General features: G+C 44.4%; 1 protein-coding gene across 1 annotated transcript in view; it reads left to right on the top strand.

The window, feature by feature from the left end:
• The first annotated feature begins 11,033 nt into the window (after positions 1 to 11,033).
• Positions 11,034 to 12,537, top strand: part of LOC109920174 (neuromedin-K receptor-like) — a 62,106-nt gene continuing 60,602 nt past the window's right edge. The window contains exon 1 of the mRNA XM_048619732.1: positions 11,034 to 11,618. Coding sequence (XP_048475689.1) covers positions 11,200 to 11,618 — 419 coding nt within the window. The 5' untranslated portion in view covers positions 11,034 to 11,199. The remainder of the gene's footprint in view (positions 11,619 to 12,537) is intronic.

Here is a 12,537-nt window from a genome sequence, read left to right as displayed (position 1 = left end):
TTTCGCTGAGCCATCTGTCCATGTCCGATTACATGGCCCAGGAAAATGACTTGGGCTTTTGCAAATTCACTCTAAGCCAGGTTTATCACCAAGCCCACCTCCTAAACTTGCTCAAACAGTTCCAATAGATGTTGCAAATGTTCCTTCCAAGTGTGACCAAAAATCACCAGGTCGTTGATGTATACCACACAACTGGGTAATCCAGAAAAAGCTTTATTGGTTAATCTTTGAAATATGACTGGTGCTTTTTTCATACCAAATGGCGTGACTTTAAATTGGTATAGTCCATTCAGTATTATGAAAGCCAAAATTGTCTTCATTCTTCTGGATAAAGGTACCTGCCAGTATCCTCTGAGTAAGTCCAACCTAGAAATATAAGTTGCTTGTCGCCCTTCTCAATTGAGTCTTCCAAACGCGGAATAGCATATGAAGCAGACTTTGTAACTGTTTTGACATTGCGATAGTCCACACATAATCATTGGGTACCATCTGGTTTTGGCACCATTACTATGGGTGAGCTTCAGTCATTACAACTCACTTCAATTATGTTGTCATTGAGCATACGTTCATTCTCTTTTTGAACCTATGCCAATTTTAAAGGTTTAAGTCTATGAGGATGTTAATTAATTGGAACAGCATTTCCTATATCTATATGATGCATAATTAGATTAGTACTTCCCAGCTTATTCCCACATGTCTCTCCATGTTATTGTAATATCTCATTCAAGTCATTTCAATTTTCCTCTTGAAGATAACTCAATAATTTATCCCAATTTTTGAGAACTTCATCATGGTCCAATTTAATTTGAGGAATATCCAATTCAGACTCCTCTGAACTTGGTTCTTCACTGTATGTTGTAACCAGTAGAACATGCTCCTTTTTCTTTCCTTCCCTATCAAAATACCTTTTGAGCATATTCACATGACACACTCTGTAAGATTTCTTTCTTTCTGGCATTCTTAACAAATAATTCACCTCACTCAATCTCCCTTCAATTTGGTAAGGTCCAGTAAACCTTGCTTTTAAAGGTTCACCTGTCACTGGAAGTAACATTAACACTTTACCTCCATTTGCAAAATTGTGAAGTTTTGATTTCTTGTTTGTTTCTTGTTTCATCACATACTGTGCTACATTTAAATGCTGTCTAACCAACTCCCCCACTTTATTTAATGTTTGCCTAAAATTTGACACATAGTCTAAACATGTTGCCACTGAACTCTGACTCACCAATTTTTCCTTACTTAATTTCAGTCGTCCGCTCACGTCACGCCCAAAAGCTAATTCAAATGGACTGAATTTGGTAGATTCATTTGCTGCATTCCTAATTGCAAAAAGTACAATGGAATGCCTTTATCCCAATTTTCTGGTTAGTCTTGACTATAGGCCCTCAACATGGTCTTTAAAGTTTGATGCCACCACTCCAATGCTTCTTGCCATTCTGAATGGTATGCGGTGGATTTGAATTGTTTTATTCCTAAGCTATGCATAACTTCCCTGAGTAATTTTGATGGAAAATCTGGCCCTTGATCTGACTGTATCTCTATGGGTGGTCCGTATCTAGTGAAAAATTTGAGTAACTCTTCTACAATCCTTTTAGCTGCGATACTGCATAATGGAATGGCCTCCAGAAATCTAGTGGGCACATCCATTCTTGTCAACAAATACTGATTTCCACTTTTTCTTTTCGGTAGGGGTCCTATGCAATCAATTAAGACCCTTGTAAAAGGTTCCTCAAGTGCAGAACTGCATATTAAAAGTGTTGGTTTTATCACTGCCTGAAGTTTTCCAATTAACTGACAGGTATGGCATGTCTGGCAAAATGCAATTACAACCTTATGCAGTTCAGGCCAGTAAAAATGTTTTTGTATTTTGGCTTGAATTTTCCTTACTCCCAAATGACCTCTACTGGTACCTAATGTGCTACCCACAACACCTCCTCTCTATAACCCACTGGTGATACAACTTGATGAACTTCTGCCCATTTCTCATCCACCTGAATAAGTGATGGTCTCCATTTCCTCATCAAGATGTCATTTTTAAGATAGTAACATTCTGAGATACACTCAGATTCTTCTCCTGTGTGTGCTTATTGATACAACTGCTTCAGTTTTTCATCTTTCTGTTGTAATTCAGTTAATTTCTCTGACCTAAAAAATCTACTTTGTACTCCACCTGTTCATGTTCTTTTTTCTCAACCATTTGATCAGACATGGTCTCTGATAATTGTACTTCAACTTCCTTATCTTTATTTTGTGATTTCTGCTCCTGTTTCAGCATGTGGCTTTGTGATCTTGCTATCACATAGTCAGGAAAAATCCCAGGATATACTTCCTATAAAACCTCATTTGCCTGATTTTCCACTGGCTTTTGAACCACAGTAGGCAGCATCTGCACCTGTGATCCAGCTATGTCATTACCAAGGGCAAATTCTATTCCTGGAGCTGAGAGTTCCTCCAGTACTCCTACCACCACTTCTCCACTTTTCATCGGACATTTCAACCTCACTTTACATAATGGAACACTTCTCGTCTCACCGTGAATTCCACATACTAGCACTTTTTCCAGCAATAGTCCTTCTGAACTCCATATCTCCTCAAATCTCGACATCAAACATTGACATGTTCCCGTCTCTCTTAAAATTGTAACTTCTTTACCTGGAACAAAAACAAAGTTGTTGGAAAAGCTCAGCAGATCTGGCAGCATCTGTGAAGGAAAAAACAGAGTTAACGTTTCGGGTCCAGTGACCCTGCTCTGAGGAAGGGTCACCGGACCTGAAACGTTAACTCTGTTTTTCCCTTCACAGACGCTGCCAGATCTGCTGAGCTTTTCCAGTAACTTTGTTTTTGTTCATGATTTACAGCATCCGCAGTTCTTTTGGTTTTTAATTTCTTTACCTGCTCCTCCTGGCATATACAAGTAAACCTTACGGTCATATGTAAGTGGTTTAAGAAGACCTGACACTTCCTTCTCAACCAACTCCTGAGCAGGTTATACATTCTGGTGCAGCTCTTTAGCTTCCCTGTGCTTTCCTTTACCACTTCAACAAAACTCACTGGCATATCCTGTTTTCCCACATCTTCCTTCCCAATGCTTTTTATAAACCACCAACACTGTCACTTTATGTGGCCTATTTTATTGCAGTGAAAACACCTGAGCTTTTTCACTTCTCGTTCCCCCTCATGGGTTTCCTTTTTATCCTGCAGTAAAATATCTTCAATGAGATCTCATTTTCCTTATCACCTGAGGATTTCTCCTTTCTCCAATTTCTATCCCTCACAGATTGAAATTGATGTCAGAAGCCAAACTTTGATTAATGAACCAACTCATAATCATCAGCCATTTCAACTGCTAATCTTGCCTTTTTAACTCTCTGCTCTTCCACATCAGTTCTCACTACTTCAGGTAGTGAATTTTTGAACTCCTCCAAAATAATCATCTCTGTAAGACTGTCATATATTTGATTTATTTCCAATGCCCTTATCCACCTATCAAAATTATTTTGTTGGATCTTTTCAAATTCCTTAGATTCCTGAAACGTTGTCTGTAGGCTTCTGTTACAAGCTCATATGCACTTGAGGTGGCTTTCTTCACCTCCTCATACTCCCCAGGTACCTCCTCTGATAGTGATGCAAATACCTCACTAGCTCTACCTACCAACTTTGTTTTGATTAACAATACCCAAACGGTCACCAGCCATTTCATTTGTTTAGCCACTTTCTGAAATGAAATAAAAAAGGCTTCAACATCTTTCTCATTGAATTTAGGCAATGCTTGGACATATTTAAACAGATCGTCACCACGCCTTTGGATACAATGGGTTTGCTCTCCCTCACTGTCCTTATCACTACACCTACTTTTTGCCTCTACTTTCACCTCTGCCCTTTAAGTCGAGTCTCCTCTCTAATTGCCGACTTCAGAAGTTCAAATTATCTCTCCTTTTCTTTTCCCTCTGCTTCTAATCGTAATTCAAACTGCTTCATTTCCCTTTCATGTTCAAGCTGCTTCATTTGCAATTCAATTTTAGCCAGTTCCAAAGATTGTGGTGGCATTTCCGGCAATTTTAAATGTCGAGCTAAGGCTGCAATTATCTCTCCTTTCCTGGCAGACGCAGGCAACCCAAACTCCAGCTTGTCTGCCAAATCCAACAGTTTTGCCTCACTCACTTTTTATAAAACTCCCAAAGTCACTTCTTCCACCCCCAGAAAATTCTTAGCAATCGAAAGAGTCATTACTACACAAGGCACACCCCCTGTTTAAACCAACCGAATTCAACACCCGAAACAAGAGATTAATACCTATCACTCGCCGCCTTTTGAGTCCAACAATCCTAAACCCAATGTAGAATTATAGATTTTGATCCCAACAAGAGCCTGCAATTTGTTGTGGACCAGACCAGAACCCCTCAAAATTTTTAGAGAAGGTAGCCCAAACCCTAACTTTTTCTTATTTTAAAGGCAGATTTGAAGTGCTGTGTTCCAGATCTGATGTGACAGGTCAAACTAATCAACGTTAAGCAAAACACAATTTATTTAAGCACTATAGTTAAATTACAAACAAAAGAAAGAGGAATTTAGAATAACTTAATTATTGGAAAACTTAAATCAAATTATATATACAGTAACTATTACAAATAACTGTTCCAATATAGTAACATCTCATAAACGCACCCTTTGGTAAAAAGGCATATTCAGACACAGATTCTTACATGCAGTTCTCCAATCCAGGAGAATAAAACATCAAGAAAAGATTCAGAGAGAATAGCAGATAGAAATCGTACACTGAAGCTTCCAACTCTTTTGAGACTCTAAAGCTTCCGATGTTTAAAGTGATAAAAATAAGAAAGCCTGGTCTGTGAGAGCTGTCCACACCCAGGCTGCTTCCATTGTTTTAACTTTAAAAAAACCCCAAGGCCTCTCAAGTTCTTTACTCAAGTCATCTCCAGAAGACAGTTTGATACCTCTGTCTTACAATCTCTCTTCAAATAAAAACCCAGGACATAATAAACTTCTAAAGTGACAGCATCGTCACACACAAGTAAGGAACTCAATGGCATGAATGAAGAAAGTGACTTCAGGCTTGTGCACGTACATAAGTGCACAGATTTGTAGCCATACTGTAAGACATCAAATGAGAGGCGACACTAACAAGGAAGAATTGTGAATGGTTAACTGTGCAATTGTTTCTTTGAAAGATTAATTGGATGATGGTGACCAGGACTCTTATGGACAAAAAGGAGTGTATAGCCAGCATGGTATCATGATGAGGTCAATCAATTGTGCAACATTGACCTGCACTCTCAGGGTTGAAAATTTTCAGTGTCGGTCCATGCCCAGCAGTTTAGCTCTCTTGCCTTTGATATTTCTTGAGGAGGGCAAGGGGGTGTGAAGCAGTTCTTCTTTTGTGGCTTACCACCATGTTCTGCTGACCTTTGAGCTCAAATTGTGTCCTTGCCATCGTCGTATAATAAGATTGTTGTAATGTAATGGAACATAGGAACAGGAGGATCCCATTCAGCCTCTGGGGCCTGTTCCACCATTCAAAACCATCATGGCTCATCCGTGGGAGCAAATTACTGCAGATGCTGGAATCTGTACTGAAAACAAAAAAATGCTGGAAATCACAGCAGGTCAGGCAGCATCCACGGAAAAAAGCAAGATAACATTTTGAGTCCAGATGCTGAAGTGATGTGTGGAGGGGATAGCATTTATGCAATAGCACGGAGCGGGGTTGGTTTGCAGTGCTGGGGGAGAAAGGATCAGATTAAGTGATGGGAATGTGAGAATGGCAAAACTTTTTTTTTATTCATTTGTGGGATGTGGGCCTTGCTGGCTGGCCAGCATTTATTGCCCATCCCTAGTTTCCCTTGAGAAGGTGGTGGTGAGCTGCCTTCCTGAACCGCTGCAGTCCTCCTGCTGTGGGTTGACCCACAACGCTATTAGGGAGGGAATTCCAGGATTTTGACCCAGCGACAGTGAAGGAACGGTGATATATTTCCCAGTCAGGATGGTGAATGGCTTGGAGGGGAACTTGGAGGTGGTGGTGTTCCCATATATCTGCTGCCCTTGACCTTATAGATGGAAGTGGTCGTGGGTTTGGAAGGTGCTGCCTGAGGATCTTTGGTGAATTTCTGCAGTGCATCTTGTAGATAGTACACACTGCTGCTACTGAGCATCGGTGGTGGAGGGAGTGGATGCTTGTGGATGTAGTGCCAATCAAGTGGGCTGCTTTGTCCTGGATGGTGTCAAGCTTCTTGAGTGTTGTTGGGGCTGCACCCATCCAGGCAAGTAGGGAGTATTCCATCACACTCCTGACTTGTGCCTTGTAGATGGTGAACAGGGTTTGAGGAGTTGGGAGGTGAGTTACTTGCCGCAATATTCCTAGCTTCTGGCCTGCCCTTGTAGCCACTGTGTTAGTGTGGTGAGTCCAGTTGAGTTTCTGATCAATGGTAACCCCCAGGATGTTGATAGTGGGGGATTCAGTGATGGTAACACCTTTGAATGTCAAGGGGTGGTGGATAGATCAACTCTTATTGGTGATGGTCATAGCCTGGCCACATACAATGGTGTGTCTAACTGCCAGACTGGAAAGGACAGTCCTACTACGATGGGGAGAGGGGAGAGAAGACATGGTGACAGAGAATGTAACAAGTAAAGCTAAAATCAAGAGAAGGAATGGGTTCACAGTTTCTAAGTGTTGAACTCAATATTGAACCTAGAAGGCTGTAAAGTGCCTAGTACGAAGATAAAATGTTGCACCTCCAGTTTTCGCTGTGATTCTCTGGAGCATTGCAGCATGCCGAGGACAGACAAGTGGGTATGCGAGCAGGATGCTGTGTTAAAATGACCAGCTACAGGAAGGTCGGGGTCATGCTTGCGCATTGACCGAAGGTGTTGTGCAAAGTGGTCACCCAGTCTGCGTTTGGTTTCTCCCATGTAGAGTAGGCCACATTGGGTGCAGCAAATACAATACACAAGATTGGAGGAAGTACAGATGAAATGCTGCTTCACCAAAAGACTGTTTAGGCCCTTGGATGGTGAGCAGGAAGGAGGTGAAGGGGCAGGTGTTACACCTTCTGCAGTTACATGGGAAGGTGCCGTGGGAAGGAGGCGGGGTGGTGTTGGTGATTGTGGAATGGACCAGGCTGTCCCAGAGGGAACAATCCCTGTGAAATGCAGACGGGGGAGTGAGGGCAAGATGTGTTTGGTGGTGGTGTTCTGCTGGAGTTGTCTGAAATGACAGAGAGTAATCCTTTGAATGTGGAGGCTAGTGAAATAAAAAGTGAGGACAAGGGGAACCCGATCACGCTGTTGTGAGTGATGGGAAGGGGCAAGGGCAGAAGTACAGGTGATAGATCGGATGTGGTTGAGGGACCTGTCAATCACAGTGGGCAGGAAACCACGATTACGGGAGAAGGAGGCCATGTCAGCAGCATCGTCTGAACAGATACGACATAGGCAAAGGAACTGAGAGAATGGGATGGAGTCATTGCAGGATGTAGTGAAGGTAGCTATGAGCGGCTTTGTAGTGGATGGCAGTGGACAGTTTATTCCCTGAAATGGAGATGGAGAGGTCAAAGAAAGGAAGGGAATTGCCAAAAATGGATGCTGTGAAAGTTATAGAGGGGTGGAAATTGGAGGCAAAATGAACACATTTTTCAAGGTCCTGGCAGGAGCACGAAGGAGCACTGAAACAGTCATCGATGTACTGAGAAAGGAGTTGTGGGAGAGGGCAAGTGCAGGACTGGCCATTGAGCAAATCCTTCGAGCAGCCTTGATTCTGTCACCCTTATAGCCTCACTTAACAAAAAGCTGTCAATTTCCATTTGAATTGACCTAATCTCAAAATATTTAGATGGATAGAGTTTCAGGTTTCCATTTTGCTCTTGTGAAGTGTCTATTGACATTGCACTTGAACTGTCTGCTTTAAACTATAAGCTTCTCCTTTTTCTGAGGTCCCCCATACAGTTTATCTCTGTCTACTGAAATAACTCCTTCAATTATTTTAACAATCCAATTAGATCTTCTATGTTCAAAGAAATACAAGCTTAACTTGTGTAACCTGTCCTCCGAACTTAACTCTTTGAGCCCAGCTATTCTTGGTAGTACAGAAATTGAATATTGCTAAACGGGAAAAGGAGTCAAAGTTTTTTTGCCTTGCGCTGATTGGAATGAGAAACAGGATACCACTTTATGTAGCATGAGAAAAGGGTGCTGATTGGTTGGGCCATCATTGACATGCAAATATGTTAACTGTCAATCTTAATTTTCGGCAAATTTGGCTGCCTCCATGACCCCTTTTCTAATGGAAAATCTTTTTCATAAAAGTAGGGGTCGAGGAGACAGTTAATCTCTACTAGATTCCCATGGCAACATCCTGTCTAATCAGAATCTACCTGCCTGCTCTGAGAATTAAGATGGATAGTGAACAGTTTGTACCACATTTCTGTGTCAATGATGGTGCAACCAATCAGCTGCCCCTTCTCATGTTGTATAAAATGGTTTTCTGCTTATCAAGTCTATTTCTTGCAACCTAGCTTCGATCAGTCCAAGACAAAAAATTTTACTCCTTGTCTCCTCTTAGCATTGTTTGTTATCATTTTGATTAATCCATGCTGTACACTTTCCAGGGCAGTAAAATTGTAGGGTGCAATGAGAACAAAATGAAGGACCATCCCTCTCTTACCTCTTTGTCCCCAGTCTGCTAGTAAAGAGAATGGTCTATTCAAGGCTATGCAGAGTGCCCCTGTAGATCAGCTTCTTACACTTACTTGATTGTAATGGAAATACTAACAAGTCAACCCAATAAAGTCACCTGAAACTCCCCCTGCAGGTTACTGTTGGGTGACTTTTTTTTAAATAAAAAAGTCCAATGGTCATGAATCATAGGGGGTCCACTGCACAGAGAAAAAAGCCTTTCAGCCCATCTAGTCTGCACTGGTCAAAAACCGTCTCCTAACTATTCTAACCACATTTGCCTTCACTCGGCCCATGGCCTTGTATGCCTTGGCAAAGCAAGTACACATCTAAATATCCCTTAAATTTTATGAGGGTCCTGCCTCTACCACCCTTACAGCAGATGCCCACCATCTGCTGAGCAAAGAAAAATCTTCAAAACCACTGAACGTTCAGCAATATATCTCATGTCTACACCTACCCCCTCCGCCCCCATTAAACCTTCCATTGAAGGGAAATATTTCTTCCAGTCCATCCGATCCATGTCCCTCCTAATCTTATACATCTCAATCATAGCTCCCCTCAGCCTCCTCTGCTCCAAAGAAAGCCCTCCTGGTGCTGTTAGTAATATTAACACAGTTTTTTTCCTAGCTCTCTGCTGAATTAGAGATAACAAAGTGTGGAGCTGGAGGAACACAGCAGGCCAGGCAGCATCAGAGGAGCTCCTGCTGTGTTCCTCCAGCTCCACAATGCGTTATCTCTGACTCCAGCACCTACAGTTCTTGCTATCTCTCTGCTGAATTAGCCTGCTCAATGATCCGCGCTGTTAGATTTGCAACAGTGGTTTTCGGTTAAACTACCCCGAATGCAGTCAACAACAGCTACTAGAAATTTGTGTGTGCGTGTGTGTGGGTGGGTGTGAGGGGTCGGCAGGACTGAAATTGTCAGTAATACTTGATTTTGCCGATGGTCTGTCAAGACTCGAGGCCACTGGGTGAACTCCGGGAGCTGTGCCATGTTCCAGGGCACAGTGTAAATTCATGGCGTATCTGTGTGCTGTTTGCACTGTGTGGGCTTGAGTCAAGAGACGGCATTCCACTGATTAGGTACTTTGGCCTGGAATTGAAAAAAAAATAAACAGTTTTATCCACCGCGAACAAATGTCATGCGGGATTTTTGCAAACAGCGGAATGTCCAGGCTCTCTGTGCATTCCAACGCGTTTCGCCTTCCAACTGAGCGCTTAATTTCCAGACTGCTGCTTCCGAGCATGGCAGGCAATGACAGCACAGCAAGATCCCACAACCAGCAAGTGAAGGGAGTAGCCCGTTCAAATTCTATACAGCAGAGGGAGAAATGTTGTTCAGGGTGTCAGAGGGAGGGAAACTCTCGACTTACATTCGGACCAGTGTCCTCTCACTGGTCAAATCTGTCTGGTCAGGGGCTTCAGTCTTAACATCAGAGTTCGGACGCTGAGGCGTCAAATCCAGGGAACCGCTTTTTTTTTGACAAAAGGGTCGGGGAACGTGGTTTTGCTGCTCCTCAAAGGTTAAGGGACTCAGTACGTTTGGAGATTTCTTGAATTGCGATCGAAAGATCTCTCTCTCTGTTCCATGATGAAATATGGAGCCAAGGCAGTTCGCTGGGTTAGAGATAACATCAAGTATGAGCTAGTAGAATCGTGCCACAGACTAGATGGGCTGAGAGGCCTATTTGTAGAACTATGTCCCATTGCGAATGGGTTTAGGCTTAAAGACTGCCAAGGTCCATGGGACCAAGCCTCAGAACAGACCTGAAGTGTCAGCCTGGGAATACGAGCTCAGAGTGATAAGCGACTGAATGTTACAGAAACATCTTTTAGCGACACGCACTCAGCTGCCGTTTACCGACCCAGCCGACGACACAGGAGCTAAATCACTTTTACTGGAAGAAACTCCGCTTGTGGAGCCCAGAATGGATGTGAATAAAATTCCACCCCACCCCCCCACCCCACGATTAAAGCCATGGAAGAACCGTTGCTGAGAGTGTCATTTCTCACGCTAACCCCCCTCAGAGCCCCCTCTCAGACTGTGATCAGATACTTTCGTTTGTCAGGACCAACGGGTTCGGAGCGAGCTGTTAGCTCCTGCGCCCTCCCTGCCAGGGCTGGGAAGCTGGTTTCTCTCTCTCTCTCACTGCCTTCTCCCTCTCCCCTGCCAATTCGGGCTGTGGTGGGGGTTTGGTGGAGGTGTGCTGTGCACAGCCTATCCACACCCAGGCTGTGTCACTGCATAGAAAGACTGTGTCCTCCCCCTCACCCACCCCTAGCCCATCCCTCCCTCCTCCCCTCCCTAGAGAGGCGATTAAAAGAAGCGAGGTCTGCTCCAGCTGCTGGACTCTGGGTTTAGTCTTGGCCATCGCTTGCCTGGCGAGGGGAGCCAGCTACTACAGAAAGTGGGCATTTCCACCACCGCCCACCTACCCTGCCCCGCCTCTCCACCCACTGCCCCAAGAACATACCGAGGCGGGTACACACTCTGCCAGGAAGGATGGGCACTCTGACATCGAATGGCACCAGCCTTTGGGCTAACGAGAGCCGGACAGCTGCCTCCGAGCATGCTAGGTCTCCTTGGGTCAACTACACCAACCAGTTTGTGCAGCCTTCCTGGCAGATCAGCCTGTGGTCCCTCGCCTATGGCTCGGTGGTGCTGGTGGCTGTGTTCGGGAACGTCATCGTCATCTGGATCATCTTAGCCCACAAGCGCATGAGGACGGTCACCAACTATTTCCTCGTCAACCTCGCCTTCTCGGACGCCTCTATGGCCGCTTTCAACACCTTGGTCAATTTCATTTACGCCCTGCACAACGACTGGTACTTCGGGGAGACTTACTGCCGTTTCCACAACTTCTTCCCCATCGCCGCAATGTTCGCCAGCATCTACTCCATGGCTGCCATCGCTGTTGACAGGTAAGGGGCTATTTCTACCCACCCTCCCCCCTCCCTCCAGTCACCCTCTCTCGGGGTATTAGGATAGGGAGATTGAGTTACTGTTGTATAGCAAACCCCCTCTCCCAGGATGTGGGAACGACCCATCCCTTTCCTCCCTCCACCCCCACCCACCACAGCAGCCCAGGTTGAGGGTCTCTATGGGTGTGCACTTCTGCGCTCTGTCTACCTGTCCTCTCTCTCTTCACTGGCCATAAAAAGCAGCCCCACGCAATCCTTTCCACACGGCTGAACATACCTAGCACGGGGCTGGTGGGGGGTTTGCAGAGTCGCTTCTTCGAGAATTTCCAAAAAAGGTGACATTCCCTCTTCCCCCCGTGAACCTGGCGCTGAGGAAGTGAGAGTTGGCAGTTCAGTCCTCGCTCCCACTCAGACAGGAGAGAGACTGTGATTCGGACAAGAATCTAACTTTGGGGAAAGACTGGGACTGCAGCCTCGACAGCTCATAGTATAAACCGATAGAATGCAACTTGGAGAGTGGTGAAGGGCAGAATGACAGCTGATTCACACTGTTGAGAGGCTTTTAACAGCGTCTGACCCTAAGGTTGATGAATTTCTGTAATATGGGGAGACATCCCGAGGATGAGCTAAACTGGCTGTTGAGACAGAGCCAACAGAAGTGATTTGAAAGGGTTTGCAAAAGACAGACTGTAAAAAGGATTTGAGCAAAAGGCGGGTAAATGAGATTACAGCCACTCGCACTGCCCCTGCTTGTTTGGTGATCCCATCGTTTCTTTACCAAATCGGACGACTCATTTTTACAAAAAGCGGCTTCTTTCCGTTTCTGAGATAACAAGGTGTAGAGCTGGATGAACACAGCAGGCCAAGCAGCATCAGAAGAGCAGGAAAGCTGACGTTTCGGGTCTGGACCCTTCTTCAG

Source organism: Rhincodon typus, chromosome 3, assembly GCF_021869965.1.
Source record: "Rhincodon typus isolate 14 chromosome 3, sRhiTyp1.1, whole genome shotgun sequence".
Taxonomy (NCBI): domain Eukaryota; kingdom Metazoa; phylum Chordata; class Chondrichthyes; order Orectolobiformes; family Rhincodontidae; genus Rhincodon; species Rhincodon typus.
The sequence above is the reverse complement of the archived record's forward strand: the minus strand, read 5'-3'. Positions and strand labels throughout refer to the sequence as shown.